Raw genomic sequence first — 26,542 nt, 5'->3', positions numbered from 1 at the left:
CAGGTCATTTTTTATATTTTGTCAAGTTTGGATTCTATATAATGTTTGATGCGCATATTCAATGAGATATCACATCATTTGCATATTTCAATTCAATATTTCCCAAGAAAGTATTGTTGTATTTGTGTCTACATTTACCTGGTAAAAGTTGATTGTGATGTGATTAAGTGGGAAAAAATAGATAGGGTGGGGGGGCCTGGCCTTACTAAGGAAGATTCACTTTAAATTTTATGTCCCAGTATTTTTCCTTTCAAGTTTGAGATGGTCCAGTATGCGAGTATTCCCAGTGGTTTGCCAGCTTAGCTCCCCTGTCCAACTAACTCTTAAAATTGTAATTATTTCATTTTAACATGACACGTTTCACACACTTTCATTACTCATTTGTTTTGCCAGGTGTGTCTGTTTTCTGTTCTCTGGGATATCTGGAGCCTAGTGGTTAGAGCGTAAGGTTGCAAGATCGAGTCCCCAGGTTGACAAGGTAAAAATATGTTGTTCTAACCCTGAACAAGGCAGTTAACCCACTGTTCCTTGGCTGTAAATGAAAATAATAATTTGTTCTTAACTGACTTGCCTAGTTAAATAAAGGATAAAAAAATAATAATAATGTAACCTTGGCAACATCATCAATCTTTGTTGTCGTGTTTTTCTAATCACTCACCCACATTTTCATTCAAGCAATGTTACATATGTATATATGGTTTCTCTGGCAGGGGGCTGAGTGTTTGTGTTGATAATGATGTACTTTGGTACACACTACTAAAGTAACATTTACTACTGAAGGGGAACCCTGGACATAATGCTGTTTGTGTTGTTGATATTCTACCCCGTAAAATAAAATGAACCAATGGCGTATCGTCTTTCATCCAGATGCTTCTCCTCCAACGAAACAGACTTTTATTACCACGTCCACCAATTATAACGGAGTTCCCGATTGTTAGCGGAGCTGTCTGAATGGCATGGTTTAATCTAACAGAAAACAATAACATATATGAATGCTTCTCAAATGGCACCCTATTCTCTACATACTGTACTGTTTTTGACCAGGGTCTGTAAGGGCTCTGGTCAAACGTGGTGAACTACGTAGGGAATAGGGTGCCATTTGGGATGCATGTTGAAATGAAGGTAGCGCTGAAATGAAATCCAAACTACGGTATCACAACTAACACAGTTGAGGTCGTTAATGTTAAAGTAGCATACGGATAAAAACGCAGATGTCATGTTGGGAATATTACTTTTTTTAAAAACACCTCAATGTATCCCTTAGTCCCTCTAGACCAGGAGAATTCAACTCTTACCCTATGATGTCCGGAACCTGCTAGGTCTCTGTTCTACCTGACAATTCATTTCACACACCTGGTGTCGCAGGTCTAAATCAGTCCCTGACTAGAGTGGAACAATGCAGTGGAACTAGCTTTCAGGTCCAGAGTTGAGTTGGAGGGCTCTAGACGCTAAAATAACTTACAGATGAAACGTTGACGTCATGTGGACAACTTTATCCTTAAAACACTTTATTAGTTGAATTCATTACTTCTGGCTCTAGACATTTAGGGAAGGCCTTTTTGCTCTGTTATCTTACACTACACAAAATCCCTTCACTGTGAAACCTTTGAGAGGTACAGGGGGATCCTTTGAGAGGTACAGGGGGAACGGGGAAAGAGGAGAAAAGGAAAGAGGGAAGATGATGTGGGTCTCGTTCCTCTCACTTTGACACGTTTCTGCCACCATTACATGGTAGGAGAGAGAGAGCTTGGTCGAGTGGGAGTGGACAGTATGTGAGTGTGTTTCAGAAAGAGAATATGTGTCCTTGAACATGTGTATGACTGTACAAATGTGTGTGTGTGTCGCAGGGGGGGGGGGGTCCTTCCAGCTGTGTTTATGTTGGGATTGAGATTCCTGTGTGTTTTGTTAACAACCCGCTCAGGGGAGTGTGTGTAAGTGTGTGTAAGTGTGTGTAATATTGTGTGTGCCCAAAGCGTGGGACTCCTCCACTGTCCTGGTTCTCCTCTGTGTTATTGCTCCTCAACACACGGCTCCCCCTGACACCTTGTGTGTGTTCCAAATGATTTGGGACACTAACTAGCCTCTCTGACCAGGCTCATAGTGGTCCTACTTCTGGGAGCAAGAATACCAAAAACCTCAGGCACTTATTTGTATTTCTTAAAGGGGTTAAGACTGAAAACCATTAGCAAAAATGACAGGATTGGGAAATTCTGCTCTGAAATATCCAAAGTTCTACTGGCCTTGAAACCCAAAAACGTACACTACTGCCCAAAGCGTGGAAATGGCGCCGGAGAAGAAGGCAGGCGTTTTACGTGTTCCCAACCGATTGTTTTTTGTTCGTTTATTTGCGTTGTTTGTAACTTATTTTGTTACTTATTTTGTACATAATGTTGCCACTGCCGTCTCTTATGACCAAAAATAACTTCTGGACGTCAGGACTGCGATTACTCACCACTGACGGGCAGAATCCTTTTTTTCATTGAATGAGTCTGACGAGCCCGACGCGAACAATATACTGCTTTCTCGGGAACAGGCTCAGATCCCCGTGATTTGCATGAAGAGGAGGTGGAGAAAAAGGGGCCAGAGGGCGGGCTGCCTTCTGGGAATTCATAGGCGATCGAATAAACCCCCACTTCCTTTCACTCTTCTAGCAAACGTGCAATCTTTGGAGAATAAAATTGATGACCTAAGCGCAAGATTAAACTACCAACGGGACATTCAAAACTGTAATATCTTATGCTTCACAGAGTTGTGGCTGAACTACGACACCATCAACATACAGCTGGCTGGTTATACGGTGTACCGGCAGGATAGAACAGTGGCGTAGGGGCGGCGGACTCTTTTTGTATATAACAGCTGGTGCACGATATCTAAGGAAGGCTCAAGCTATTGCTCACCTGAGGTAGAGTATCTCATGATAAGCTGTAGACCACACTATCTACCTAGAGAGTTTTCATCTGGATTTTCCGTAGCTGTTTACATAACACCACAGTCAGAGGCTGGCACCAAGACAGCATTGAATGAAATGTATTCCAACATTAGCAAACAAGAAAACGCTCACCCGGAGGCGGCGCTCCTACTAGCCGGGGATTTTAATGCAGGGACACTTAAATTTGTTTAACCAAATTTCTATCAGCATGTTAAATGTGCAACCAAAGGGGAAAAAAACTACGGACCACCTTTACCCCACACACAGAGAGACTTGTACAAAGCTCTCCCTCGCCCTCCAAATCTGACCATAATTATATCCTCCTGATTCCAAGCAAAAATTAAAGCAGGAAGCACCAGATGCTAAGCTACAGGACTGTTTTGCTAGCACAGGCTGGAATATGTTCTTGGATTCCTCCAATGGCATTGAGGAGTACACCACATCAGTCATTGGCTTCATCAATAAGTGCATCGATGACGTCGTACCCACAGTGACCGTACGTACATACCCCAACCAAAAGTAATGGATAGAGGCTAGAGCTGTTGTTTTCAAGGAGCAGGACTCTAACAGAAGCTTACAAGAAATCCTGCTATGCCCTCAGACAAACCATCAAACAGGCAAAGCGTCAATACAGGACTAAGATCGAATCGTATTACACCGGCTCTGACGCTCGTCAGTGGCAGGGCTTGCAAACCATTAAAGGCTACAAAGGGAAGCACAGCCGAGAGCTGCCTAGTGACACGAGCCTACCAGACAAGCTAAACTACTTATATGCTAACTTCGAGGCAAATAACACTGAAACATGCATGAGAGCACCCGCTGTTCCGGAAGAGTGTGTGATCATGCTCTCCACAGCCTTTGTGAGTAAGACTTTTAAACAGCTCAGCATTCACAAGCCCGTACGGCCGGACGGAATACTGTGAGCATGCTCTGTCCAACTTGCAAATGTCTTCACTGTCCGAGTCTGTAATACCAATATGTTTTAAGCAGACCACCATAGTGCCTTGCCTAAGAAAGGCTGGTCATGACTCACATCAACACCATTATCCCAGAAACCCTAGACCCACTCCAATTAGCATACCGCACCAACAGATCCACAGATGATGCAATCTCTATTGCACTCCACACTGCCCTTTCACACCTGGACAAAAGTAACACCTATGTGAGAATACAATTAATTGACTACAGCTCAGCGTTCAACACCATAGTGCCCTCAAAGCTCATCAATGTTAAGGACCCTGGGACTAAACACCCCCTTCTGCAACTGGATCCGGGACTTCCTGACGGGCCGCCCCCAGGTGGTAAGGGTAGGTAACAACACATCCCCCATGCTGATTCTCAACACGGGTGCACCTCAGGGGTGCGTTCTTAGTCCCCTCCTATAATCCCTGTTCACTCATGACTACATGGCCAGGCATGACTCCAACACCATCATTAGGTTTGCTGATGACACAACAGTGGTAGGCCTGATCACCGACAACGATGAGACAGCCTATAGGGAGGAGGTCAGATACCTGATCGTGTGGTGCAAGGACCATAACCTCTCCCTCAACATGATCAAGACAAAGGAGATGATTGTGGACTACAGGAAAAAGAGGACCAAGCACGCCCCCGTTCTCATCGACGGGGCTATTGTGGAGCAGGTTGAGAGCAGGTTGAGAGCGTCAAGTTCCTTGGTGTCCACATCACCAGCAAACTAATATGGTCCAAACACACCAAGACAGTCATGAAGAGGGCACAACAAAACCTATTCTCCTCAGGAGACTGAAAAGGTTTGGCATGGGTCCTCAGATCCTCAAAAGGTTTTACAGCTGCCCCATCGAGAGCACTGGTTGCATCACTGCCTGGTATGGCAACTGCTCGGCCTCCGACCGCAAGGCACTACAGAGGGTAGTGATAACGGCCCAGTACATCACTGGGCCAAACTTCCTGCCATCCAGGACCTCTATACCAGGTGATGACAGAGGAAGGCCCTAAAAATTGCCAAAGACAACAGCCACCCTAGTCATAGACTGTTCTCTCTGCTACCACACGGCAAGCAGTACCGGAGCGCCAAGTCTAGGTCCAAGAGGCTTCTAAACAGCTTCTACTCCCAAGCCATAAGACTCCTGAACACCTAATCAAATGGCTACCCAGACTATTTGCATTGCCCCCCCCCCCTCCCCCTTTTCACCGCTGCAAATCTCTGTTGTTATCATGCATGCATAGTCACTTTAATAACTCTACCTACATGTACATATTACCTCAACTAACCGGTGCCCCCGCACATTGACTCTGTACCGGTACCCCCCTGTATATAGTCTTGCTATTGTTATTTTACTGCTGATGTCACTTGTTACCTTAATTTCTTATTCTTATCCATTTTTAAAAAAAACTGCATTGTTGGTTAGGGGCTCGTAAGTAAGCGTTTCACTGTAAGGTGAAACCTGTTGTATTCGGCACATGTGACCAATAAAATGTGATTTGATTTGAGAAGGTGACTTCAGGTGATTTCATCTAAGACTTTTAGTTCTATGAAACAAGATGTGCACCTAACTGTCTATAAGTAACTTATTCTTTCACTAACCTACATGCCTCATATCCTGTCCGTACAGAAATATGGGTCTAGCTACCCACAAACACACTGGTACAAAAGGTGGAGGGCAGCACCTCAAAAGCCTTTTATGTACCAGCTGGAATGTGCTCCTACACGCCTAACACATCCTTTCATTGGAGAGAAATGGGTTGAGTAGTTTGATGCCAAATAGGGCAGGGTAGTCTCTGTGGAAAAGGGGAAATTGCATAAATGATTGTACACTACAGATTAAATTAGATGCTGTAACTGTAATCACACTGGAGGTCTGGATAAAAGTCTATCGGTTCTCACGTGTAGACACCGAACACACACACACACACACACACACACACACACACACACACACACACACACACACACACAAAATTGAGACTGGACTTGGTTTGGGCTTTGACATGAGCGTCAATAGATGGTTAATACGTGTTCTATAACACCATGATGAGTCCCAGACAGGCACGTCCTTGCTGAGGAAAAGATAGAATAACAAACAGAAAAGAATGAAAACATTTAATAAAAATATTTGTATTCCTTTCATCATTTATAAAGTGGTTCTCATCATGGTGGTGATCACCATCATCGTAGATCAGATCAGTTCTTTGATATATTTACTGTTAAATCCATATGTCCCCTCTACGGACCTTCTAAATGTGGTATGAAAACATTGTATTTCAGTTCATATGACGGGGATCGTATAGGACGTAATTGAGTGTGACACATGTAACCAAGATGCTGAGGGTTCTACAGTAAGAATGCAGAAATAGGTTCTGAAATGAGAACAAAGCTAAAGATGCGTATCAAGAGTCTCAGAGTAAGAGTGCTGATCTAGGATCAGGTCGCCCTTTTCCATGTAATGTTATTCATTGTGATCTAAAAGGCAAACTGATCCCAAATCAGCACTTCTGTGTTCTAAGTCAGGATGAGACAGAATTCACCAGAAGGGGGCAGTGTAATGCATTGAAATGCCACATACGGACAAAATAACTCAAGACACAAGAACTTGATCTATGGTGACCATTAAGTCAATACTGGCTTTAAATCTCTCTCTCTCTCTCTCTCTCTCTCGCTCTCTCGCCTTTGAACTTGAAAAACAAAACGAAAGCGAGTGAAGGGGATAGTGAGTGAAAAGATGACGGGAGGGAGGGAAAGGAGGGAGGGAAAGGAGGGAGGGAATGAGGGATAATGAAGGGTTGGAGAGAGGTTGTCAGACGGCTATTGTCTGTCTCTAGTCTAATGACCAGCGTCGTCGTGGTGACCACTTATCACCCGACCACACACCTGCCCGGACAGACCAGCAGTCTAGTAGGGGTTAAAGGTCAGATAGGACATGAGGGGAGGGGAGAAGGGAGGGAGTCAGGGAGGATGGCAGATAAGAAGAAAGAGAGAGAGAGAGCGAGAGAGCGAGAGGAGGTATGTATGTGTAGCAGTTCAAAGTCAAAGTTAGTCCTCCTGAAGTTTAGTACGCCTGACCTGTCAGTACAGTTTTCAGGGTGGGATGTTAAACGGGTGTCCTGACTCTCTGAGGTCACTAAAGATCCCATGGTACTTATTGTAAGAGTAGGGGTGTTAACCCCGGTGTCTGTCCTGGCTAAATTCCCAATCTGGCCCTCATACCATCATGGCCACCTAATCATCATCGGGTTCCAAATGGCTCATTCATCCTCCTCCTCCACCTCTCCCCTGTAACTGAGAATGTGTTCTCAGTCAACTTACCTGGTAAAATAAGGGTAGAATATATATCTTTTTTTTTAAATGGGTGAGAGTTGGTCCTGCCTGGGCACTAGAACTTCAAAGTGTCCTTGACCTACTCACTGTACAGCGGATGAATCTTTAGGAATGTTAGGTACATTTACCCGCTTGGCCGAAACAAAGTAGAAAAGTCACAGAGTTCACTCTGAAGCAAACATTTTTTTTATTTTAAAGAAGGCTAGTTGACTAAAAGGAATGGAAAACCCCAGATCCACCTAACACACTATCATCATCACCAATGTGTCTATGTTATGATGAACTGATAAACATCCTGAGCCTGTCTGTGTGTTTGTGTGTATGCATGGACGGTGTTTTGTAGGTCTGACCAACTCTGTGGGAGGTAAAAAGTTGCTCAAATTCTATACATCCATCATTTCTCAGTGTGTGTGCGTCTCATGGTGTGTGTGCGTGTGTGTGTGTACTTGTTTAGGTCAACCTGCTGTAAGCCTAAACAAGCCTTTAGTTAATGTTTAGACTGAACTAGGAGGTTCTGCTTGGGTTAGAAGAGGTGGATCATGAACTGATAAAACAGAAAAGTGCTTTTCAGAGAGAAGGGTTGAGGGGCGCAGGTTGTTGCAGAGGTAGTGGGCGAGTGTACGCACACAGTCTTGTACAGCTTATCCTAACCCCTAACATAATTCTAACCTTAACCATAAACCCCCTAGAAATAGCATTTGACTTGGTGGAGCTAAAAAAATGTCCCCAGTTGGTCAAATATCCGTTCGTTTACTATTCTTGTGGGCACTTCTGGTCCACACACACACACACACACACACACACACACACACACACACTCTCTCTCTCTCTCGGCATTCAACACGGGACTGTGAGTTGGAAGCCAGTCAGCAAAACGTAGACACCGCTAATAATGACAAAAACGGCACATTAGAAAACATTTAGAGAGAGATGGAGGGAGTGAGAAAGAGGGAGAGAGAGAGATAGGAAGAGGGAGAGAGTAGTGTGCTCAAAGAGTTCTCATAGCGCCAGCTCTGATCTGCTCAGTGTGCAATCAGAGTCACAATGTGTGTTTTTGTGTGTGTGTGTCTAGAAGACCCTCCATCTGCTCGTCAGCATCATCACTACCGCCTCCACCCCCTCATCTCATCTCCTCCCCATCGGTCTCTTTATCTGTCGGCCTCTCGATCTCGCTCCTCCCTCTCTGAAATAAGATTAGGGTAAGGAATTCGGTCAAGCTGGAGGTCCAGGGACGTACTCTTTCATCGAGGGGCCCAAGAGGGACAGAGGAAGATAGAGAAAGAGGGGGAGAGGGGAAGAGGGAGTTCACTATCCTCTCATGCCTAACCCCCTACTGGCTCTGTGTAGGAGTAAGCTTAATCTCTTAAAGACTTTTAGAGTAACAAGTATACACATTCTATTACACTGATCCTCTGTGTATTTGTAAAAGATCAGCAACTGATTTTGACTAAAGAAGCACTAAGGCCACAAGGCTTTGATGATCTCAAATCCACACAGCTTTGCATTGTTTAATTTCCTACCTCTCCATTTCTCTCTCTCTCTTTCCCAAAGTGAAGACATATGTTTCAGGGCCCTGGGTCTTGGTGTGGTCCCTTGGGGCCCGAGGCCCTAAGCAGATAAATGCCTGGTGTTGATGTTAACACAAAGCATCCTGTTGTCCCTCCGCGACCCCTCACCTCTGGTGGAAACGTCTCTCTCTCTCTCTCTTGGTGTGTCCATGTATAAGTGGATTCCCATCTATGGATAGAGGCTAAGGGATAGGCCTAAGATAGAGATCGGGATGAGATAAGGGGGGGGGGGGTACCTGTATGTATCAGTGTGTGTGTCCCATCTCCAGATTTATGGTCCCACAGTGTAAACATTTATCCCAGATGTTATTGTCGATATGTTTCCCTGCCAGCTGATCCTCCTCTAAGCCTAGACTCTAAATGGACATGTTCCAATATGTCACAGTATTATTTATTACATTAAGGCGTTTGTAGATAATAACCTGATTAGAAATCACTTGATGGTGCCGTCCTGGTATTGTATGGCATCATTGATTCAGAGACAGCTAAGACAAAGGGTGGAGGTGGAAATGTACATGGAGAATGACATAATGCAGCTGGCACGGTGTCCATTTTGGAGGGTGTAACTTGGGCCGAGATGGCTAAGCGATGTGTACACTCGTAGAAAAAAAAGCAAATATCTAAAGCCTAAAAGGGTTCTTCGGCTGTCCCCATATGAGAACCCTTTTTGATTCTAGGTAGAACCCTTTTGGTTCCAGGTAAAACCCTTTTGGATTCCAACTCTTACCACAAAGGGCGTAACAAGGAGCCCAAAAGGGGTTCTAACTGGAACCCAAAAGGGGTTCTAACTGGAGCCCAAAAAGGGTTTCTAACTGGAGCCCAAAAGGGTTTCTAACTGGAACCCAAAAAGGGGTTCTAACTGGAGCCCAAAAAGGGGTTCTAACTGGAACCCAAAATGGAGTTCTAACTGGAACCCAAAAAGGGGTTCTAACTGGAACCCAAAAAGGGGTTCCAAAAAGGGGTTCTAACTGGAGCCCAAAAAGTGGTTCTAACTGGAACCCAAAAAGGGGTTCTAACTGGAACCAAAAGGGGTTCTAACTGGAACCAAAAGGGGTTCTAACTGGAACCAAAAGGGGTTATCTTATGGGGACAGCCAAAGAACCCTTTTGGAACCCTTTTTTTCTAAGAGAGTAGGATGGCTGGTTGAGGTAGAGGTAGGATGTCTTTTGCCTGAGACACTGATCCCCACTTATGGTTATTGGGTGGTAGGCTGATCTGATCCTAGATATGGGGTTAATAGCTTCCAATGGAATAGGGGAATAGGGATGATACTCTGTAGGGCTTAGATACTGATCTTATGTCGGTTTGGCATGTCATCCCGTTATGGTTATGGTTGTTATAATGGTAGGCTAATCGGATCCTATATCAGTAGATTAGAAGACAAACCTCCACTCAAACATGCTTCCAGTGCAAGTTTTGCTTATGTTTAAGGTTATGATTCAGGTGATATAATCAGATTTAAATACCTACGTCTACCTCAAGCGTGCTTCTCAATTTCCGCCTAAACTGATCTCGTGTCTTTCTTTTTCTGTAAAGTCCCCATTGTGGTTGACGTCTGTGGTAGTCTTATCTGATCCCAGATCTGTGGTTAAGACAAATACCTCAAAACGTGCCTTTGAGACAGGAGAAAACTGAGCAGAGACAAACCAACACCCTCCACTTAGGGTTGGCGTTAAACAATAGGAGTGTGTGTGTGTGTGTGTGTGTGTGTGTGTGTGGAGCGTAATATAGTCGCCACTATGTTATTTGCTGCAAGGCCTCTATCCGTGTGTCTGTGTAAGTGTAGGCTGCAGCCCCACTGTGTGTGTACTGCCTCAGACAGCCCTTAGGTAATTGCTGTTTGGCTACAGACTGGGTACCGTAGAGGTAGTAAGTAGGTCCTTGTGCTGGTAAGACTAGTGTGTCAGACTGCTGAAAGCCGCTAGGGAGCTGAGGCACAGACATGGACAAGGGGACTAACGCATACACACGTAATGAATAAGACCAACCCAACTCAATCTCTGGAGGTTGCGTTGGAATAGACACAGACATGGACATAGACACGCAAACACACACACACCGACAGCTGCTCAGCACACCTACGGTCGGTCTGAGCCAACCGAGCCAACCAGAGAGAGTGTGAGATGTTTGCAGCCCACTGGCGAAGCTAAAATGATTCACTTTGATATCAGTTCATCTGACAACATAAAAAGCTATTTAGTCGGATTAGAAAAACAACGTGTGTGTGTGTGTTTGCGTGTGTGTGGAGCCTTTTAGCTTGCCAATATAATTCTAACTGCACCACACAGAATAAATAACCAGATAGATCAAGGCCACGAGAGGCAAAACTGATCTAAAAAGGTGCACTCAGTCAGAGTACACTAAACATAGAGAATCAAAGAGAGAGAGAGAGGGGGGGGGGGGGGGGGTTGAGAGAGGGGAAAGAAAGAGAGAGAGATCAACAGGGACACAGAGAGAAAGAGCCCCAGAGAGAGAGAGAGAGGAACATTTTCTCTGTCCCCTGGGCTAAACAGCTTGTTCCAACTGGAGGTGGGTATTCTGCCAAATGAATTGGAAATACTTTAGGATGATATGTTTCTACAATGTTTCTTTGGACCATGCCTGCAAGTGTCAAATCCACAGACAATGACTCATGTTATTGAACTTGACCATATAATTCAATGTTCTGTCCTGTAGCCATACCTAATGACTAAACCTTACATCAAGTGTTGAAAACATTAGCATGATGCATCATGGGTGTGATACAGATACTGGCAATGATAAAAAAAAAATCCGCTTTGGCAAAGGGAGAAGGTCTGAATGAGGCTTGAGGCGTAGAAAACAGCCTCCCTGAGAGGTTAACCTGTCTCACTCATCTAAATCTATACACACCACATCAGACCACCACAAACGTTTTGGCACGAGAGGTGTCTAGGGCATCTGTCCGGAGGACACGAGTCAGGATGGGAGTCTCCACTCTACTTTCGATATCGTCCTCTTTTATTTCATTGTTTTGCTTATCACCGCGTCCTCTTGTTCCTTCCATTATTCTTTCACTCCATCACCAGTTCCTTGTCCTATTCTTGAAGTTGTTTATTCGCTGTGTGGGGTAGGAAGCCAAGTGATAACGTGAGGCTATGAGCCCTCTCTAGCTGACCCCTCCTGCGACATGGTCTACGAGGTAAGGACATGGTTATTTTCTGCGGTAGACAGTAGCTGTCAGTACTACGCTGTTGTGAACCCACCCAGTGCTATTTTACAATGCTATACCCCCCCCCCCCCCCTTAACTTACAGGGTCTTCACACATATACTTTTCGTTAAAAATACCCTCGGCTACACTGTGAACTTGTCATGTCTCGACCGCTACCTCCAGAACAGCGGAGGCTACTGAGGGGAGGACGGAATGGAACGGAGTGAATGGAATGGTATGAAACACATGAAAACCATGGGTTTGGTACCATTCCATGTACTCCATTCGGGCCATTATTATGAGCCGTTCTCCCTTCAGCAGCCTCCATGTGAGGTAGAGCACGACCCCCCCCCCCCCCCCCCCCCCAAAAGCAGGGCAGTGTAAACAGAATTGTCTCGTCGAGCCAACGCTCTTACAGTAAAAATTGTTTTAGCACAGCCATGTTTTCAAAACAGCTGAAATGTAGTCATTCCCCCCCAAAAAAAATTTGACTTGTTTTATTACGTTTTTACCTGAAATAATAGTTACATTCTGAAATGGTTGCCGTAGCATTAAATCTCAATAGTGTTTTGTTTTTGTGCTTGACTGCACTGGGTCTAATAGCTGTATTATCAGCTAGTTTAATGTGTGCGGACGAGAAAATAAACTCTTTAATTTCCTGCACATGCTTGTGGATTTTAGCATTATTCGAGTGGGATATGGTTTGGTTGCATTATTCAAAATGGTAATATGTTTTAGAATTAAGTTGCTCGAATTGTTAAATAGTTTGTGCTTACTGGCTAGTGGCTACTGTGATATTAGTGTCACACACGTCGGCAGCAGTTAGCACTAGCTAGACGTCATGTTAAACATCTCACGTTCTTTTCTTCTATTCATCCGATCATAAATCAACCCCGTGATGTCGTTGTTTTTATTTGTTTGTTTATCCCCTCCCCCCGTGTCAAAACAATTCTTGTCGGCAAGAGGGCGAGGTGAGGTTGTAGGCTTGAGTCCCAAATGGCACTCTATTCCCTATGTAGTACACTTCTTTTGACCAGGTTCTATAGAGCTCTGGTCAAACTTAGTGCACTGCGTAGAGAATAGGGTGCCATTTGAGACGCACAAAAAGTAATTCAGGGACATGATCTGGTAATGTTTTGTTAGGGGGTGAGGGGCGGGGGGCAGGGGTGTAGGTAAGGGTGAAAGGGGGATGGGAGGGATAATGGATAGGGGTGGGGCATGTGTCCACTAGTGTTCCTCCCCCTGGCATTTAGAATTTGGGAGTGATCGCTGGCACACACAGACAGACAGACACAGACAGACACAGACAGACAGACACAGACAGACAGACACAGACAGACAGACTCTACAAGGTGTGGAGCAGTAGCAGGACAGAACAAACAGTGGCTTGGAGCGAGGCCAGAGCAGGTAAAGGAGCCACTGTCAGGCCTTAGGGAGAAACACAGGGTAACATCTCTGTTTGCCAACATCTAGACCTGCCTAGCCCAGAACACAGGGAAACATTCCTGTTGGCCAGCATCCAGATTCGTCTAGCCTGGGCATTGTCACTGCATGAGACCACATTGGTAAAAGGTTATCAAGTAGCTACAGGTGAGAAGCAGGGATAGTGTGTGTGTGTGTAGGTGTGTGTGTAGGTGTGTGTGTGTGTGTGTGTGTGTGTGTGTGTGTGTGTGTGTCCGAGCACTCGTATGTGTGTGCACTATGTGTGTGTGTGTGTGTGTGTGTGTGTGTGTGTGTGTGTGTGTGTGTGTGGTTGTGTGTGTCTAATTCTCTCAGATCAGGGTTAGGTAAGGTAATTGACTATGACTATTCCTAGCCTGCAGGTATCAACTTCAGCAAAGGGCTGAACACAGCTAGACAGGTATGGTTAGGACCCGTTGAGCTTGGACTCTCCTATATACTGTGGAGACGAGGACAGAAGACGAAATAAACCAGCCATCACGGCAGCAACAGCAGAGGATATTTTTCCGAAGACTATTAAAGTAATAATCTACGTAAGTGTGCAACACATTTCTGGCTAATGTCTATCTTTTTAGAATGACTGATTCGTTTACGCTCTTGAACTATAAGTGGTCAGTTGGTGCTTGAGGGATCTAAATAAGATGTTAAAACAAAAGGAGTTTGATTTTAGTGCGTAGGCACGCTTTTAAAGGAGAGTGTGTGTGTATGTGCGTGTGTGTGTGTGTGTGTGTGTGTGTGTGTGTGTGTGTGTGTGTGTGTGTGTGTGTGTGTGTGTGTGTGTGTGTGTGTGTGTGTGTGTGTGTGTGTGTGTGTGTGCGTGCATCTGACAAAAAAAAATACAAAACACATTTACATTCGTAACACCTTTGCTTTTCTTGAATTAACCCGTTCACGTTCTTTTCTCACTAGCACAGATTTTGCTCATAGCTACTTTACTGAGGAAATCGTTGAAATCGTTGGTTGTTTAATACACTACCATACTCACTCACGTGTTTAGCACACGGCCTCACATGTGAATCCTTAAAGAGATGGGTGGGGCTAAAGCTTAAGAGGGTGTGAAGAAGAGCTCTCCAACAGGTGTATCAAAACATTCAAGGGCCATTTTCTCAAACGTGGGGTTACAAGTGTATCAACTTTCAAAGCAGAATTACTTTCCCATTGTTCCTCAACTGTAGTCGATGATATCCGATTTTCTAGATCCAAGTCTCTATTTTTATCCAATGTAAAAAAACACTATTTCAAATGTTGGTACATAAGACCGGATCCAGCGGGTCGGTCACAGTGAATGTGTGCGAGAGGGAGAGAATAGAGATGTATTCATGCCTTACCCTGCTGCCTTTCTCTGGATTACAATTGCATCCCCCACTACAGTCCAACCCATTACACGGTTCTCCTGTCGTCCCCTGGAGAGAGAGAGAGAGAGAGAGAGAGAGAGAGAGAGAGAGAGAGAGAGAGAGACCGTTAGTATTACATTGTGTACTGTATGCCATTAAGGAGACACTTTTATCCAAAGCGACTTGAGGCGGGAATACATTTTCATATGGTTGGCCTTAGTGGGAATCAAGCCCCATGCAAGACCCATGCAAGCCCTTAGTGGGAATCAAGCCCCATGCAAGCCCCATGCAAGCCCTTTAGTGGGAATCAAGCCCCATGCAAGCCCCATGCAAGCCACATGCTCTACCAACTGAGCCACAAGGGAGAGATAGAGAAACCTGCACTATCCAATCACAGCAGCAAGATTTGTGTCGTTGCCAGGGCAAAAGGGCAACCAGTGGAGCACAAACAGCATTGCAAATACAACCTACAGTGCCTTTGTTAGGTTACAGACTTATTCTAAAATGTATATATTTTTTAATTCCCACCATCAATCTACACACAATACCCCATAATGACAAAGCTAAAACAGGTACACTCTAGAGCTCTGCCAGAGTGTCCAACAAGTTCTTGGTCACGTCCCTGACCAAGGCTCTTCTCCCCCGATTGTTCCGTTTGGCTCGGCTGCCAGCTCTGGGAAGAGCCTTGGTGGTTCCAAACTTCTTCCATTTAAGAATGGTGGAGGACACTGTGTTCTTGGGGTCCTTCAATGCTGCAGACAATTTTTGGTACCCTTCCGCAGATCTGTGCCTTGACACAATCCTGTCTCGGAGCTCTATGGACAATTCCTTCGACCTAATGGCTTGGTTTTTGCTCTGACATGCACTGTCAACTGTGTGACCTTATATAAACAGGCGTGTGCCTTTCCAAATCATGTCCAATGAATTGAATTTACCACAGGTGGACACCAATCAAGTTGTAGAAACACCTCAAGGATGATCAATGGAAACAGAATGGACCTGAGCTCAATTTCGAGTCTCATAGCAAAGGGTCTGAATACTTATGTAAATAAGATATTTCTGTTTTGGATTTTTAATGCATTTGCAAAAATTCCCCCAAATCTGTTTTCGCTGTGCCATGATGTGGTAGTGTGTGTAGATTGCGGATCATTTTTAAAAATGTATTTAATCCATTTTGGAATAAGGCTGTAAACGTAACAAAATGTGGAAAAAGTCAAGGGGTCTGAATACTTTTCCCTTTTATACTTCAACTACGTGCACACTTTTACAACACTGTACATAGCCAATAATAAAACATTTGAAACCTCTATACGCTTTTAAAAACTTTTGTGAGTGTAATGTTTACTCATCTTTCCCTTGTTTATTTCCCTTTTGTTTTATTGCCTATTCCATTTACTTTGGTTATGTAAACATATGTTCCCCATGCCAAAAAAAGCCCTTTGAATTGAGTTGCGAGAGAGAACCACATACAGTACCAGGCTTAACCTCTAGGACCAACACTTTCAAGTGCTCCATTTGATTTGATTGTCTTTGCCGGGTACAATTGAACCAACGGAATAATATAGAATAAGTGTTTGATCTATAATTTGGATCCACGTCTGCTAACTAATATCTTATGACGATGTAAAGTGTTATATGAGGAATAAACAACCGCCGTGATTTTTTTGTTAAAGATGCGTAGTGGGTTTGATCATGCCACTGACACAAATACACAACACATTTAACATGTTTGAAATGATCAGAAATAGAGAGGAAAAGACCGGGTGCCACATACCAGGCCAGTCTAACCACTATCTTATAAGTAGAGCTCTTACATGGGGAACACATAGGGGATCTGCTATCGTAGTTTATCAATCACGCGTCAACCTTAATGCAGCTTTTGTTCAAAATGAATACACATTTTAAAACGTCTCCCCCTGCCCATTTCAATAATCACATCAACCTTTATTCATCAAGCACATTTCTTAAAGAAAGCGGATGCATTTCAAAGTCCGAAATAAAATAATAAAAGGTGAGAAAGATACAAACGAGACGGTAAAACAAAGTTGGACAAATTAAGAGAGTAAACAAAAAAAACACTAATAACAGTGGACTGAGAGATGCATTAAAATAGATTAAAATGTTTAAGATATATAAAATGGGATAAAATCAATAAAATAGATACTGTAGCATGACTGAAAAGCACAGCTAGAAAGGTTTCTAAAAAGGTTTCTACAGTTTCTGAGGCCCTCGGATCCTTCAGCAGGCTGTTCCAAATGTCAGGACCATGGTGGCTGAAGGCTAGACTCACCAACATGTTTGGTTATGACCTTTGGAACAACTAAAAGGCCAGAGGATCTGAGGGACCGACCAGGCACATATCTTAAAAGCATGTCAGACTTGTCTTTGTGTGCAAGGCCACATGGTGCTTTCATTTTCTTCTTTTTTTTAAATCAATTCTAAAATGAACAGTTAACCAATGCAGGGACTTTTAAGATAGGTGCATGTCTCAATAGTCCTTGCACGTTATGCTTCGTTGGAATACCTACAACAACTTCAAATCCATCACACTATTAGCATAGATAAAGTACATAAGCCATCTCACACATACCAAAGCCCATTCACAGAACAATGCGCATGCTCCTTTCTTAGAAACCAGAGCGGGAACGGAAAACAACCTCTCATGTGAGAAACTCTGTGTGTAGGTCTACACACAGAGTCGAAGCCTACTCATGAACAGCCAGTCAGTCTGTCAGTCAGTCAATGTTGAGACCGTCTGGGACCGGGAACAATGCAATATAGGTCCTTTCATAGAGGATTAAAACAACCCAGCAGCAGTCCTGGGCTAGGGGCTCCTAGGGGCCAGCTAGGGGCTAGCTAGAGGTCAAGGGTCAGGGATGGCGTTTCAATGCGATTAGGGATGAAAGGGTGTCGGTTGCGTCCTGGGGAGGTGAGCAGCCTGGTCTCATAGACTAGACGTGGCACAGTAAACAAAAACCCGGGACACTCAAATTAGTACATGTTACATTTGGTATGGTTACATGAAACAGAAGGTTATTGAAGACAAAAATGAAAGGAGGGTGGTTGGTCGGCATCGATAGGTAGGCTTATAATGGGAACGTCTATCAACCCAGCGGTTGCGTGTTCAAATCTCACCGTGGACAACTTTAGCATTTTAGCTAATTTGCAACTACTTACTGTTTTTAGCTACTTTACAACTACTTATCATGTTAGCTAACCCTTCCCATAACCTTAACCCCTGGATTTGCTAATATTAGCCACCCAGCGTTAGCCACCCAACCAACGTTAGCCACAACAAATTGGAATTCATATCATATGTATTGCAAATTCTTAAAATATTGTACAAATTGCAATTCGTAAAATATCAAATTGTTATTTGTAACATATCATACGAAATGGATGATGGAAAACCACAAATGAACACATACCATACCATACCATACCATACCATACCAAAAGTAGCACATCATATTAATTTGAGTGCCCCGGATTTTCATTTACTATTTTACATCTACCCCTGAATACAGGTTGAGGTGAGAGGAGAGGGGGGGGGGGGGGGGGGGGGGGTTTGAGGGGGTGCGAAAGGTGACAGGGTTTGGAGCTGTACGGATGTGGGTTGTAAAGAGTGAGGTGGTTGTGATAGCTATGTGTGTGTCTGTACGGGTAGTGTGTTCGTGATTGTAGTGTGAGTGTAAGTTATACCCCTCATGGAGGGCCCCTCGTGGAGGTGAAAGGGTAGGGGATGTGATAGGTGAAGGGACAGGGGTAGGAATGCAAGGCCAAAGTTATATGGAATTAGGCCCAGGATCCCAGGGGCCCTGTAAGAGGACCTCACAGTCTGTTGTGGTGTCTGGCCATACAGATGTGAATGTGTGTGTGTGTGTGTGTGTGTGTGTGTGTGTGTGTACACCACAAGGTGCATGGTGAACACCCCTACAGGTTGTTGCGGCTGAAACGTTGAGCAAACACAGTCCCAGGTTCATAGATCATAGACCACTTCACATGACCAGCAGACATGTCACTAGCTACCTCCTGAAACTCTTGACCTCACTCTTACAGGGGGGTTCTCTAACAAATACAAGTGAAGGAGGGGGGGTGGGGGGGGGGTAGATAGAAAGAGAGGGAAAGGAAAGTCTGCCCTCTCTCCTCGCTCTCTCTGTTGGTCAAGTTCTCCCTCTCTTTCCTGCACTCTTTCCTCTGATCTCCACACTCATGCTAATCAGAGTGACAGAAGCAGGGCAAGGTTACTCCACTGGAGGGAGAGAGAGAGAGAGAGAGAGAGAGAGAGAGAGAGAGAGAGAGAGGGGGGGAGAGGGAGAGGGAGAGGGAGAGAGAGGGGGAGACAAAGAGAGTGGGAGAACGAGAGAGAAAAAGAGAGAGAGAGTAAAGACAGAAAAAGAGAGAAAGAAAGAGAGAGAGCGTAAAGACAGAAAGAGAGAGGCCATGGTCTCCACATGCTACTTCAGACATGTGCGCAGAGAAACACATGGATACACAGACATAGGCCTGTCAACGAACAATGGATAAAACAGAAAGAGAGAAAAATAACACTGGGAGAGACAAAAAGACAAAGAAAAGGGAGCCGTCAAACTTTTGTCATGGGACTCCCTCTCTCTCTATTCAGCTTCCAGCTCAGTCAAAATCCTGATGTGAAAGTATCCTACCGCACATGTTGATGCCCTACTCTATTGGGTTCCCACGCCAAGTGTGTATGTGTGTGTGTACGTGTGTTTGTGTGTGTGAGTGTCTTCTAAAGGATTATTCATTTAAAGACACCACACCTTGACTTTCTACTTTCCCTGATTCCCTATGAAAAGCCAGTGGGGGAGATGTACAATAGGGTGGAACTTAAGGACTAATCTGCGGCCCCACACACACACACACACACACACACACACACACACACACACACACACACTAGGGTTTGGCGGTATCCAGATTTTCATACCGTAATACCGTTCCTGTACCAAAACGGGGTATACGGTATTACAGGCAGTGCACACAAGGGGCGCTATTTCTTTCCAAACATAATATATACACGGTATATAATAAAAATACGAATAAAATTCTGTACAAAACAATTTAGGCAGATGGGATCTTTATCCAGGAGGGGATTGATAGTCAATACTGTAACTAAGAAGATCTTGCAAGCTAGCAAACCAAATGCATAGCTGGAGCCCTGAGCTGGAGATAATTTATTTGGCACATCTTACTTAGATAGTTAACTAAGTTACCCCTGCATTTCAAAATATCCTGGTATACGTTATACAGCCCAAGCCTAACACACACACACACACGAGCGCACACACACACACCCTTCGGGGCGGGAGAGAAGGATTCATTTACACTCTCTGACAAACAAGGAGAGAGCGAGAGAGCGAGAGCGAGAGAGAGAGAGAGAGAGAGAGAGAGAGAGAGAGAGAGAGAGAGAGAGAGAGAGAGTGAGTGAGTGAGAGAGAGAGAGAGATGAGGATTTAATTTCTGTGTTGAGATAAGAGATGAAACAGGCTTTGGAGCAGAAGGAGCTGCCTTGGATTGGGTGGACTTCTATGCCTGTCGTAGAACGTGTTCTCAATGAGGAGGGTTCTTTGAGATTTTCTTTACCATTCACAAAATATTGCACACAGACAAGCACGCACAAATACAGACACACACTACATCCAACATCCAACAGCCATTGACATACAGATGTGAGTCTGTCATCTCCAAGTAACCCAATGTTGTCTCTCAATATTTAACCAATGTTTATCAATCAATCAGACCTATTTGCTTATACTTGACAGAGTAAACACCAGGTACATACCTCAGTGCTATTAAACATCCACCTTAATAATCACATCACTGCTCTGACACACATTCAGGCCTTAGTATTGCCCCTCTGTGTTTCTTCCCAGAAGTCTCCCTGTTTACTAAGTGCTAGATCATACCTCATCACTCCACTATCTGTCAATCAAAGTGTTACCCAGCTCCTCGACACAACCCCCCCCCCCCATTCAGTAATGTAATCGGATTACTTTCCCTTTAAGAGGCCAAAGAAGAAGACAAAAAGGATCCAACAAACATTTGGTGTGTCATAGTGGTCTCTGACTTGTGGTCAGGTAAGTCTCGCTCAGATGGAACAAACTTAATCATGAGCCTTTTTTCAAAGCTGAATTAAATGTCATTGAGAAAACAGAAGACAAAAAAAAAATGTAAAAGTAATCCAAGAAGTAATTATCTAGTTTTTCAAAAGTATCTGTAATATGATTACAATATTTTTGTTGGTAAAATTATTTTGTAATCAGATTACATGTAACAGATTACATGTACATGTAATCAGTTACTCCCTAACCCTGCCTGACAACATAAAAGTCCCTCGTTGACAGTTAAACCTGATTGACTGATCTCTGAGTGACCTCATCAGGTAGTGCATACTGTATTTGACCATGATGTTAACAAACTGTCATGCAAAGAAAACCGACTAAACCTGCCTTAGTGGGTCTTTGATGAGAGATGGATGGAGGGATGGCAAGATGGAGTGATGGATGGAATGATCGAGGAAAGAGAGGGAGCGAGAGAGTACACATTAGCCACATGTCTTTCCTGTCCTTTCTGTAAAAAATAAATAATGTACGTTGTTAAAGAAGAGAAGGCTGGAGGGATGAAGGGATGGAAGAATGGAGGAGTAGAGGAATGGAGGGACCTTTTGTGTGAGAGATGGGATGTTGTTAAAGGGACTAAAGGGAGTAAATGTAAATCTAGTAGTCTGGTCTGTCAACGTGTGTCAGTCTGTGTGACAGGTGGTGTATATCTGACCTCACTCTGACTCTGTTACGGTGATATAGAGGGAAAACAACACGAGAGGGAGAGATGAAAAGGGAAGATGAAGAGATGTCATAGAGAAAGGAAAAGAAGAGAGTAGGGAGTGGGAGAGAGAAACATACTCATAAAGTATCCACCAATGTGGGCCATCCAATAAGAGGCCATCCTTAGCAAGTAGAGGAAGTTGTTGTGTAAATGAATCCAAACAGGAACCAAAGCAAAATATTGTAAATATTGTTAACACAATTACATTTGAGTCATTTAGCAGACACTCTCATCCAGAGAGACTTAAAGGAGCAATTAGGGTTAAGTGTCTTGCTCAAGGGCACATCAATAGATTCTTCACATAGTCGGCTTGGGGATTCACACCAGAGACCTTTTTGGTTACTGGCCCAATGCTCTTAACTGCTAGGCTACCTGCACTTCATGACAAAAGACGTGGTGATCATCCTTAATCAATATCAGATTTATTTTTCACATTTCGTAAACAGCAAGCTAGATCATTTGGAAGGTTATGGTGGGGGGAATGGGAGTGTGTGTGTGTGTGTGTGTGTGTGTGTGTGTGTGTGTGTGTGTGTTTTACCGGTAAACATCTATGGGAATGTTCCACTTTGTGTTTCTCCCACTAAACCTATGAATTCTTCTTGCGAAACGCAATTGTAGCCTAACCGACTGTATCACCCATATCTATGCATAGTCACTTTACCTCTACCTACACGTACATATTACCTCAATTACCTCAACTAACCTGTGCCCCCGCACATTGACTCTGTACCCCCGGTATTGTTGCTCTTTAATTATTATGTATTTTTTTCCTTTATTTTTTACTTCAGTTTATTTTAGTAAATACTTTCTTAAGACAATTTTTTCTTAAAACTGCATTGTTGGTTTAAGGGCTTGTAAGTAAGCGTTTCACTGTAAGGTCTACCTACACCTGTCGTCATCGGCGCACGTGACAAATACATTTGAATTTGATTTGGTTTTGATTTGATACCGACTACAGTGAACCTGGCTAGGCTAAAGTAAACTGAGGACTGGAGTACCCTAAGCTGCTTCCAGACCTCATATCTTTCTCTAACGAGAGAACATGTAAACAGGTGCCTCATATCTATCTCTAACGAGAGAACATGTAAACAGGTGCCTCATATCTTTCTCTAACGAGAGAACATGTAAACAGGTGCCCGGACACAAGTTCAGACGGTTTATGACAGTTCCACAAGGCAACTGTTTGGAAACTGAGCTACTAAACTCTAAATTCCATGTCAATCCCGTCGTGTTGAAGACAAAAGGGGCCAATAGGGGGCCAAGGGATTTGGTTTAGGTATGCCATGCCCCCAACCCACTCTGTCAAGAGAAAGACCGTTTTACTGCAACAAGTCCAAACTGTATTGGCAGGACTGCATGTTTGGCTAATGCCACATATCATCTTCTCTTTACAGGTATTTCTTGAATATAACCTTACGTTTGATTGATTAGTACAAAATGACATAGCTATTGTTATCAATCATGTGAATTGTGTCCCTCAGAGCTAGTGTCCTTGTGTGACGTGAATACTGCCTCAAATACCAGTAGACAATCACCTGACATCAATCAATGTCAATTCCTGACCTTTAGCCCAGTAGCATCCCTTCAGCTCAGCAGCTGACCTTTAGCTAAGGAAGCACCCCAGGAAAAGTAGCTGCTGCTTCTGCAAAAGCTACTGGGGATCAAAATAAACAAACAAACTCATTATCTCAGTAGCATACCTTCATGTGAGGTCACATTGTTGTCGGTGATCAGGTCTACCACTGTTGTGTCATCAGCAAACTTAATGATGGTGTTGGAGTCGTGCTTGGCACTGCAGTCATGAGTGAACAGGGAGTACAGGAGGGGACCGAGCACGCACCCCTGAGGGGCCCCTGTGTTGAGGATCAGCATGGCGGATGTGTTGTTACCTACCCTTACCATCTGGGAGCGGCCCATCAGGAAGTCCAGGATTTGGTGGTTCGTTGGAGGGCATAGCGAGATTTCTTATAAGCTTGAGAGCGGCAGCTCTACTCTTTAGCTCAGTGCGAATGTTGCCTGTAATGTATGTACCATCCCTGGGTGCACAACGTCCTCGATGCACTTATCGATAAAGCCAGTGACTGATGTGGTGTACTCCTCAATGCCACCGGAAGAATTCTGGAACATATTCCAGTCTGTGCTAGCAAAACAGTCCTGTAGCTTCATCTGACTACTTTTTTATAGACCAAGTCATTGGTGCTTGCTGCTTTAATTTTAGCTTGTAAGCAGGAATCAGGAGGATAGAGTTATGGTCAGATTTGCCAAATGGAGGGCGAGGGAGAGCTTTGTATGTGTCTCTGTGTGTGGAGTAAAGGTGGTCTAGAATTGTTTTCCCTCTGGTTGCACATTTAACATGCTTATAGAAATTAGGTCAAACTGATTTAAGTTTCCCTGCATTAAAGTCCCTGGCCACTAGGAGCGCCGCCTCTGGATGATCGTTTACCTGTTTGCTTATGGTGGAATACAGCTCATTGAGTGTGGTTTTAGTGCCAGCTTCGGTCTGTGGTGTTATGTAGACAGCTACGAAAATACAGATGAAAACTCTCTAGGTAGATAGTGTGGTCTACAGCTTATCATGAGATACTCTACCTCAGGCGAGCAAAACCCTGAGACTTCCTTAGATATTGTGCACCAGCTATTGTTTACAAATATGCATAGGACCCCGCACCGTGTCTTACCAGAGGCTGCTGTTCTGTCCTGCCGATAGAGTGTATAACCCGACAGCTGTATGAAACATAAGATATTACAGTTTTTAATGTCCCGTTGGTAGGATATACGTGCTTTCAGTTCGTCCCATTTATTTTCCAGCGATTGAACGTTAGCTACAGAACAGAAGGTAAGGGCAGATTAGCCACTCGTCGCCTGATACTCATGTCTTTCCGCGAAACCTACGTTTCCTTTTCCAGCGAATCACGGGTTTCTGGGCCGGGTCGGATGGCCGTAGTATATCCCTTGTGTCCGACTCATTTAAGAAGAACTACAATTTGACGTGAATAATCCCAGTTCTGATGTCCAGAAGCTCTTTCCGGTCATAAGAGACGGTAGCAGCAACATTACGTACAAAACAAGTTATGAACAATGCAAAAATATATTTTTTTTGCATGGTTGGTTAAGAGCCGATAAGACGGCAGCCCTACCCTCCGGGCGCCATCTTCACCAAGATGACGCCGGAGGGTAGGGCTGTGATATGACCAATACAATACACTGTATTATCCCAGGCATGTTGGAACTTTTACTGCAATAACACAAATACATAGAGTACCATACTGTATTTTTCCACCCGAAGGGGTGTATTTCTCAAGATGAAGAGGCTTAGGAGGGAAGAGCATAGAATCTGTCCGGGTGAGAAGACAGGCTGTGCGGTGTGCCAATGCCCTAACATGTAGGACAGGTACTGAAGGCTGGAGAAGACAACACACGCCACACACACTCCTGAACTTGTCATGCACACACACATCATACACACATTCTCCCGAAAATCTACCGTATCCTCTCGAGCAGTGGTTCTCAACCTGCTCTCTCTCTCTCTCTCTCTCTCTCTCTCTCTCTCTCTCTCTCTCTCTCTCTCTCTCTCTCTCTCTCTCTCTCTCTCTCTCTCTCTCTCTCTCTCTCTCTCTCTCTCTCTCTCTCTCTCTCTCTCTCTCTCTCTCTCTCTCTCTCTCTCTCTCTCTCTCTCTCTCTCTCTCTCTCTCTCTCTCTCTCTCTCTCTCTCTCTCAAGATATGTTGGTCACATGATGTCACGTAGGTTGATACATTTCTATGTTTTCATTTATAAAGTCCCACTGAACCTAACGTCATTATCAAACTTTAGACATATTAGTTACCACACCCAGTCTTAGCGATGGCTAACTCTGGAAATGTCTTTGGCCTCTACGTAAATCCAATTAGAGTTTTTTTGCACCTTATTTGTGGAACAATCTTCAACGTGTTTAGAAATGTGATGTTTTGGTGCCTCGAGGCCAATTAAATTTTTTATGACCATGTTTTTCTTTCTGCTTGCATTTGGTATTTTTATTTTGATGTGTGTATTTTCTGTAATTTATGTCATTCAGGGCTCATCTGTAAAAGAGACCTTGGTCTCAGTATGACTCCCTGATCAAATAAAGGTTAAATGAATCAAATAAAACACAATCTCTTATCTCGCCTCTCCCTGCTCTGTTGACTTTCTAAGTTTAGATGTCTGATCTCGGTTCTTCCATTCTGCCAGCAAGCCATCCATCAGCCAGAATGTCGAACTTCCGATCGGTGTCCTATATCTCCTGGCTCTGGGACCACTTGGAAGACATAGCCAATGCCCCCGTTGGCCCGATGCAGCCCTGACTGAGATCAAACAAATGTTTCTGATCCTTGTTATAAGTTTACTGAATTCACTTAGTTCAATTCACTCAATTCACTCGGTTCAATTCACTCAATTCAGTTGGTTCAATGTGTTCAATTCACTGGGTTCAATTCCCTCCACTGATCCTGCATATAACAATTCTATGGAATGGATATGTTATGATGCAAGATTATGAACTCTCTGAACTGTATTATCAACCCTCTAATCTGTGATGTCATAGTGCTCTAAGGCTTCCAGAATCAACAACACAAGGTGGAAACCACAGCGACCGCTGCCGTGTCCCTCCTTATCTCTCTCCTAAATCACCATGCCCAATGGCAGCGCTGGCCCAGGTTGGCATGCCGCCATGCCCGTCGCCTACAGCAACCATTGACAGAAAGAATGTATGTGTTTCCAATTATTGGAAAGGAGGAGTCCCTCTGTTTACATGTACCTTCCATAACGCACTGAAGCGACAGATACTGTAGGGGAAGAGAAAAAACAAAACAATAGACTATAGTTTTATATCTCCTCTTTCTATCAAAACACCCCTGACATGTAAATATACAATAATGGCGGGCAAAAAGTGATATCAATAATCAATCAGGAGCCAGAATT

General features: G+C 44.0%; 1 protein-coding gene across 9 annotated transcripts in view; it reads right to left on the bottom strand.

Annotated features, from left to right (window-relative positions):
• col4a6 (collagen, type IV, alpha 6) overlaps positions 1–26,542 on the bottom strand; it is a 165,273-nt gene that overhangs the window by 64,640 nt on the left and 74,091 nt on the right. For all 9 annotated transcript variants that reach the window (XM_090214422.1, XM_090214424.1, XM_090214427.1 and 6 more), the window contains exon 4: positions 14,754–14,828. In XM_090214422.1, coding sequence (XP_090070548.1) covers positions 14,754–14,828 — 75 coding nt within the window. The remainder of the gene's footprint in view (positions 1–14,753; positions 14,829–26,542) is intronic.

The sequence above is a fragment of the Oncorhynchus mykiss genome, chromosome 21 (genome assembly GCF_057628025.1).
Source record: "Oncorhynchus mykiss isolate SJ-2025 chromosome 21, ASM5762802v1, whole genome shotgun sequence".
Taxonomy (NCBI): Eukaryota; Metazoa; Chordata; class Actinopteri; order Salmoniformes; family Salmonidae; genus Oncorhynchus; species Oncorhynchus mykiss.
The sequence above is the reverse complement of the archived record's forward strand: the minus strand, read 5'-3'. Positions and strand labels throughout refer to the sequence as shown.